The sequence below is a fragment of the Buceros rhinoceros genome, unplaced genomic scaffold (assembly GCF_000710305.1).
Source record: "Buceros rhinoceros silvestris isolate BGI_N320 unplaced genomic scaffold, ASM71030v1 scaffold47455, whole genome shotgun sequence".
NCBI classification, from domain to species: Eukaryota; Metazoa; Chordata; class Aves; order Bucerotiformes; family Bucerotidae; genus Buceros; species Buceros rhinoceros.
Window position 1 is genome coordinate 5,560 of NW_010415510.1, and position 8,499 is coordinate 14,058.

The window sequence follows — 8,499 nt, forward strand, 5'->3', positions numbered from 1 at the left end:
CAAATAATAGATTGTAAACACTTTATTTTATGATTTGACTTGAGGTTTGGCATCATCCTGTGAATCTTGTTCCCTTGATGAATGGTCCGTGGCTTGAGCTTGCTGCCTAATAGCATCTGCTGTCTTAAGTTAGTTAGATAGGGTCTTCTAGATGTTACTGAGTTTTGGTGCATTTTTTTTTTCCCTGCAGATAAAACTTGCTCTGGATGGTTGTTGGGCTTTTTGTGATTCTTTTTCCTCTCTGAAAAAGCAAGTATGAAGATTAGGACATGCTCGTACATAGTCTGCAATCCTATTCTTGGAAAGTAAGACAGGACAAATGTACACATACCTAGAAATGTGGAAGAAAATTGTTCGTGGTTGTATGGTTACTGACTTGAAGAACCAGCCAAAAAATAGAGGTTAAGATGGATATTAGGAATGTTGAGACAGAACTGACATCCTGTAAAAATCTGACAATAGCTGTTTGTCAAAATTATTATATTATTTCTTGTAATGTCCACAAGTCTTACCTTGCTTTATTAATCTCATTGTGTATAGTGTTGAATAAAGTAATGTGTCTTCTAAAACTGAATTATCTTCTTGTATGTTTTGTTTGATCTATGCTGGTTTAGGAGATGGTAGATTTTTCTGTAGTTGTGTTGAAGGAGGAAGTAGGAAGTAATCTGAGTGGAGTGTTAAGTCTTACGGAAAAGAAATAGGCATCTTTTCTGTCTCATAAAGCTGATGGTATTGCCCACAGAAGGATTGGTGTCAAAGAAATGTACTCTTACTTGCTGTAATACTGTTACGTCTTTACTGGTTTGTCCTGACACAGCAGCTGCTGTGAATGCTCAGAGCTTGAGATGCAGTTCCAGAACTTAGTGGCTGATGTTATTTACATTCTCTGTATGCGAAAGGACTAATTGTCACCTTAGTACAAAATGAACGTTGAGGGTTGTTCTTGTTTTGTTTGTTTGGAGTTTTCTTGCATGTGTCAGTAACAGTAGAAATCCAAACCAGTTATGTGAGTCTGTTAGCGATTCTGTATGAACCTGGTTTGGGTTTGCGTTTTTTTTCTGTTCTTTACTGCATTGAAGAGTATTTAGATAGGTTGTTTTGGGGGTTTTTTTGGTAGTGTAAGAGATGGGTAAGGATGTAAATACTGTTTGGGGGTGGGGTTTATTCTTCTGTACTGGAAGTAATAACTTGCTTTATGTTCAGAAACAGTGACATTATATAAATAGCAAATTTTTACTTTTGAAATGACCTTTTTTTCTTCTGTAACTGTTGCTAATTTCAGGCATATGTGATATTACTGAGTTCTGATAAAATAGATTCCTTTGAGCAGCATGTCTCTGAAGTTTAGAAGTTAACAATATTCAGAACTTTAAAAAAAATTGTCAGAAGGAAAACTTGGGTAACCTTAAACTTATAGCTTAGACATAAATCAGAATGGGCTTCATAAAGTCACGCAGTACTTAACTTTTTTTCTGTAATTGAAAATGGAAATGTGTGGTGTTTATTTTGTGTGGTCTCACACCCTTGTCTTACTGGACAAGTAACATGTTACTCTCCTGGAAATAATGAAGCAGAAAGCTTCAAAGGAGTTTTTCTTCTTTTTTTTTCTTTAAGTGAGACTGCAGCATTCTATCATTCATTGTGGGAGTGTTTCTTTTGTGATTGCTCAGAAGTGATAGTGTGTATACTTGAGGAAACATCTGACCTGCTGCTTTAGACGTGCCGGGCAGAGGACCTAACTGCAAGAGGACGTACATCCCTCTAAAAACAGCTCTGGGAATATTTTGTGAAACTTGCAAGATTCAGTTTTTCCTGTTCTTAATAGAAACAGTGCAGTAGTTCTTTCCCTGCTTTTGGGGAAGGAGGAGATGCAGGGGAGAATAAAAAATAGAAACTTGGTAGGTGTGTTTGATTTTTGAATTGGAAGAAGGGTGGTATCCTGAGAGCAAAACAGACATTAATTCCTATTAGCAGCCATGAACTAGAAACAGTCTCTGCAAAACTCATTTGTCCTAGATTTGCTAACTGTGGTTTCTGCAGTTCTCTCCCTCCTTCACCAAATCTTTAAGTATTTTCTTTACACAGGATTACTCTGTGCTGTGATTAGAAGACATTAGCTCATTCATTCGTAGTTGGGTTGTTATGTGGATTCCTGAGTGTTAATTTATAGAAAATTGTGTAAAACTTACCTTTCAGTCAATCTGATGACACTTTCTGTAAGTAAAAGAAGGTTCTGTAAGCATCAGCACAGCATGTTGAAGGATCACTTTGGTAAAGCAAATAACGTTGAACAAATCGGTCTGGTTTGGTAGGGCTTGCAATTGTCACGAATACATGCTTTTATAGCTTCAGTGGACAGTGCGTCCTCTTTCCTGATGGCTTGAAAATTTAAGGGCTTCCATCATGCTACTTAAATACAGCAAGCCTGCTTACTCAAGTTATACTGATAAGTCATGAAAACAAATGACTTGTCTTTCCTTGTTTTCACTAGAAGTGTTTGGGTTTTTTAAAGTGCCTGTAGTGATAGAGAAGGAAAACAGCCTTGCCAAGTAGGCAGTAGATCATGTAGCACTTAAGATGAGTTAGTGAATGTCTATTTGCTGAAAGAGTTTGAAAGATATATTGAGGTGTAGAGTGCGAATCTTGACTCTGTACCCACAAAGGCAGTATCTGTCTTTGTACTTTGCTTGGGAACTTCCTTCTTAAAAGCCTCTGGTCAGCATGTGGGTTTTGTTTGTTCTAATACTTAGCTCTTGGACGGGAGGAGTGTGTTTTCATAACCTTACCTTTCTCCCCTGCTACTAAGAACAAAATTAATTCCACTGCTGATCTCTTGCATTTTCCTCTTTTTGTCATTTTGCCCCATAAATTTTGTGTACGCTCTTACAAGCTCAGTGAGAACAGTAATGCTCTTGAGTTTCAGTGCTGCCCAAAGAGTGGAAAATCACAAATTTGTAATGCTTAGTCTCTGTGTTTGAACTCACCTTGAAATACCAGTTACCAGTAAGTGAGATAATGAAAATTAAGTGCTTGGATTTGTTTTCACTAGTTTCATTACTAAGACTTTTACCTTTGTAGCTTAGTTTTGAGAGTAGTTTGGGATTTTGTAGAATTTAATCACTTAAACAGCTTATCATTTGTTACCCATTTGGGATGGGGGCTTAAAGTTTACAACAAGAATTGAAGAGGATAAGTCAGATATAACTGAGAATTGTTGTAACATGTAGTCTTCTGCTAATTGCTTGTTAAAGCCTCTATTACCATATTTTGTAACTTGCTGCATTTTATGGTTTTTCTTTTCATTTAAACACTTTTATATACTTCTTTCTGTGCTAAAAGGTAAAATGGCTGCAGCTTGGTTCATGTCACCTAGCTTCAAAGGTCAAATTGACATTATCAGATGTTGATTTAAATGTTCTGGCTTTAGTAAGCATTGAGCTCTTTCAACCAGTAGTTCACAGGTATATTATTTGTAATTTGCAATGAGAAACTTGTTTGACAGAATATCGGGAACCTCCCAAGTAGTATACTGAGTGAGATAAGTGTCAAAATGTTCAATATTCTGGGCTTGGATACTGAATCTACTGCGTAGGTGAATCTGAAGAGGAAAAAAAAAAATATCCAGCGAAGTTGCACAAAGTAATTTCGTACTGGAGTACTATTAACTTTCTGAAATAATCACTTCTCATACCATCTGTGTTAACTCACCAACTGTAGATCTTCACAGATTGAGTTCCCTTTTAATATATCACTGTCAATTACTTTGAGGTTGGAGTAAGTTACCTGCTGTAGCTATTTCAATAGTCTTTGAAGGAGGACAAGCAAAGAGGAGAATAAGCATCCATCTTACACAAAGCTAATTTCAGGACAGTTTGATGTTGGCAAGCGTTGACAGTGTTAGAACTTGCTTCTCTAGGCTACAGGGTCATACCAATGCAAAATAATAAACTAAGACTGAAGTCTGATTTATATTTGACCGCTTGGATGACATAAGCCTGTGCACTGCAGTATTTGTTGAGCAGATAGCTCATAACATTATCCATAGAAGATGGGAGCATGAATGACAACTCTCAAAATGCTCTTCAGTATTGTTCTATAGAGCTTGGGATTATGTAAAAGTTTGGATTATTTTACTTCTACAGTTTATACACTTGTGAATAGGTGAGATGCAATATGTACAGAGTTAGCAGTTCGTTTCACCTGCATTATCATCCAAGAGGCACATGCAGGTAACCTAGAAGTCCTTCACTAGAGCTTACTGTGTGTGAAACACTCTGTATGCGAAGGACTCAAGACTCAGTGGAATTTTTAGAGTATCACATATCCTTGTTTACTGCAGTGATTAGATTGTTATTAGGAAAACATCAGTTTTCTTGGTTGCTTGTGAATAAAGATTTTGAAAAATTAGTTTACAGTAAGTGAACTTTTTTCTGTTGTGTCTTTACAGGAGTACCAAAGTCAGATCTTCTACATACAAGGTCTCTAAGGGGGCATAGAGACTGCTTTGAAAAATTCCACTTAATAGCAAATCAGGACTGTCCACGATCAAAACTTTCTAAAAGTCCATATGCAGAAGTAAAAAATATCTTGAGTAAAAAAATAAACTGGATCATACAGTATGCACAAAACAAGGATTTAGACTCTGATCCTGAAAGCTCAAAAACTCCTCAACACCAGCTTTTTAACTTCAGACATCAGACTGATAGAAAATTACTCCCACAGTTTGACTCTCCAGTACCTAGATACTCTGCAAAATGGATAGACGGGAACTCTGGAGGCATCTCGAGCTGCTCACAAACTCTTTTGGAACAAAGAGAATCCACGGATTTCAAACTTGATGTGTTACCAGAAACAAGTGCTCCCTTCTGTTGCAGCAGTGTTTTGTGGTCTAATCACAACCAAGTCCAGAAAGCTGAAAAAGCTGAAGCCAATTCACTTACCAGTGTTCGTAGAAGGCATCCTCAACACAGCAGGGAAGAATGTAAGTATACGTCTATTTACACACAACCTGGCAAGCAAGGCCATTCTTTGAACTATCTCTTGAACCACTTAATGTCCCCACAGGGCATTAATTCATACCCTGAAATCCAGCTTTTGAAAGTTTGGACTTACTGTAAAATCTGTGATTGGGGCGGGTGGCGGGGGGGTAATTTCAGGGTTTTTTTGTTTTACTTTAATTGTTCTCTTACCTATATCCCAATATGATATAGGTCATGCCTAATTTAAAAAAAAATAATAAAAATATACTGTTAGAGTTGATGGCAGTCACTTCAATATGTTAGTCCTGGCAGTTGCGCAGGCCCTGCCTGTTGAGATCACTAAGCTCCTGAAAATACCTGTCCGACTGAACTTGTGCAGTGCCTTGAGTTACATTTCTACAGAAAGCTGCCCTAAGCAATAGGTGAAATTAGAGGTGAGGTAGCAGAGCGAACTAGTGAAACAATGTAAGTTAAATATTCTTAATAGTAGCAGACTTTCCTTATGCATTTTACCAGAATTTTTTTTTTGTCCTCCATTTACTGAGCATAAGAAAGTGGGAAGGCCCTTATGTCTTTCTTAAAGGCTGTAGACCTGAAAAATCACTTGATGACTGCGGTGATATCAAAAGCACCAGACAGTAAGTTTTCGCATCATTTAAGAAGATGATTACCAGAAGTCTTTAGAAAAATCTAGGATATTGTAGTGTCTCTGGAATCAACCTATATACAATGTGTTAGGACCAACTTCCTAGAGATGTATGCTGCTTTTAGAACACTGCGTACATCCACATTAGATCAGGAACACATCCACTTTTACTTTTGTAGATAAGTAGTTGGAGGGTTTCTCAATTTCAAAGGACCTGCAAAAAAAGCTGGTAAACTATTTAGTTGAAAATCACGTGAAAATTAGTTAATAATGGAATTCAGAGTGTTGGAAGATGGAGTGAGAAACAGTTACTGTTAAAAGTTGGAATTTGTTTCTCTCCCATTTTTTTTAACAAACTAACAAGCCTGTCCTTGCAAAGTTCAGTTATGTCTGATTCTTTACAAAAGAATTTTCTTTAAATGCTGTGTGATGCTTCAAATTATGTTCGTAGTGAATTAGTTTTAAAACCATAAATCAAAACAGATATGCTGTGCTGTTTGACCACCTGTCCTCTGGAGTCATAAATTGGGATTACATGAATCAGGACAGCAGATAACAGGAATTATGAAAGCTTGACCTGATTTATGGGGTTATCTAACTGAAGTTAGAGACTTGGAATTTATCCCTCTCATTTTGGGACAGGGGAACATAAAGCTGTTCTAAGCATGGGAATGTATTTTTCTTCTGTTATGATTGCATAATGCACTTTAGAGGCATTTTTGCTTTGTATTATGAGTATTTGTTAAATTTTTTTGCACAATTTAACTTCAAAAGACATCCATTTGGAGACTGATTACATAAAGTTTGTATGTAGAGAAAAACTTAGACTGTCTCTTCCAGAATTAGTACCTTCTTATTGCAATACCTCCACTGTAATGACATAGCGCTCTACTAAAAAAACCTATTGTTAATGTAACTGTAAATAGCTTGCTCAATATTCTTGATAATTTGCCTCAGATACAGATAGAATAATGTTTTATCGCTTTAAATTTAGTGTTCTGTCCTCATCCCTTTTTCTTCTGTGTGAGAGTTGTGTGATGTGAAACAGTCCGGCCCTGATACATGTGAACCTGCCCATTTGCTACAGATAAAATGTTGGTGAAAATAATGAAGAAATGAGAAGTAACATCCTACCATTGGGTATAAAAGAGGGGCAAAAATTTTAAAGATTTTTATAAAGCGGTCAATTACTATATTAAAGCCAATTAGGGTTTTCATGGAGCTTAAAGGGTTGTTAAGATGTGAGAAAGGGATCTTCAGCAGTATTGATAGCTGAAGCTAGAAAGGAGGAGAAAGGTGAATCTCTTATACTCTTAAGTGGCCTTGTCTTGAGTAACAAGTAAGCTGTCTAAGCTATCTCCAAATTCTTTAGTCTGGCAATGCTGACAGAAAGTTAATATTCCACAACTGCAAGATGTGAGAGAGGTTGAAAGAGAAGGCTAAGGATAACCGAATAGCTCTGTGGATAGATAAAAAACCATCCTTTTCAGAAGTTACACTTTAAATTTACAGTAAAGAATCCTCTTGCACTGAGAAATCTCAGAACAAAAGCTGCATTATGGCAGCATAGGTTTTTCTCAAGTACGTAGTGAGAGCTTTGCTAAGCTGCAGCATTACTTAAAAATTACAAGGTCTTAAAGCTTGCTTCAGTACCATATATCCTCCTGTGGTGATCAGGATTGTCACTTTTCACCATGCTGCCACAGGCATCTCAGCAGCAGGTATAGCACTGACCTGTGCCCACCGCTGCTGGGTGGAGGGGTTTCTAGGAAGCAGGCCAGTGCTTCCCTGCTTGCTGCTGTTGATCAAGGGCAGCGTACAATACTTACACAATTCCCTTCTCTGAGGGTTACTCTGAGGTGTATTTTCTATGGGGATGATCAATGTACATATAACCTGAGATACAGAAGGGCTTTTGAATTATGCAAAGAATCTTTTAGTTCTTCCTAGGAACATAGAACAAGAAAGTGAGAAATAAACCTCTTTTTATATGCTGGTCTTTGTATCAAGCTGAGGTTTTTTCTTCATATTTTATCACTGAAGTACTTGGTGGAAACTGTACATGTTGTTCTTACATGCATAAAGCACAGCCCTAGATAGCCAAAAGAGGTAGCCGTTCACTGAAAATTCTGTCTGGAAGCTGTTTCCTGTAGGCTTGCAAATGAAGGAAGACTCAGCTCAGAATTGTCCACTTGCCCACAGTTAAACAGGTGAACTTGCAGGGCTTACACTATGGAAACCGTATGTTGAAGTCACAGGAAGGTAAAGTACTTAAAGGTGTCAATCAATTTACAAGCAATTCTGATTCTGGACACCACTGTTTTGAGGGCTTCCAGCTTTTTGACAATGAGGAGGGGGCTTTCCTGTGGAGTAAATCTTTGTCTACATCACCATAGTAGAGAGAATTTTCAAACTTTGCAGAAATGGCTGATAAATAATGCTGCCTCTGACCTACTGCCGCACATCTAATTATTAGGATGCAAATGATAACAATTTGAGGAAATAGGAGTCTGCTTAGGGATGCATATGTGACTTCAGTAATAGTAATTACAGATTTTATTGTTACAGTGACTATGATGACTCTTGGAGAGTTAAAGCAACTTAATGAAAAACTGCTCAAGCAAATCCAGGGTGAGAATTTTTCAATACTTTTTGGTTTGGGTTTGTGTTTCTTTGTGAAAAAGAAAATCTTATTTAAAAAAAAAAATTGTCATGGTTTTCCTATCAGTTAAGTTTTGAACTGAAATCTCTATATATCACATTTCCATGTAAAACATGAAAATTCTAGGTGCTTTTATTATGTAGCCTCCTTGGGTTTTGCAAACTGGAACTTGCATAATACAGTATATTTTATATATATATAAATTTTGTTTT

The 8,499-nt window shown here is 37.0% G+C and overlaps 1 protein-coding gene across 1 annotated transcript; it reads left to right on the forward strand.

The window, feature by feature from the left end:
• Positions 1 to 917: 917 nt before the first annotated feature.
• LOC104488532 (chromosome unknown open reading frame, human C21orf91) lies at positions 918 to 8,256 on the forward strand (the record flags this gene model as incomplete). Its single annotated transcript, XM_010137424.1, has 3 exons — positions 918 to 936; positions 4,448 to 4,981; positions 8,194 to 8,256. Coding segments are annotated over 3 exons (616 nt in total), but the record flags the coding sequence as incomplete, so codon positions are not given.
• Between the last annotated feature and the right edge of the window lie 243 nt (positions 8,257 to 8,499).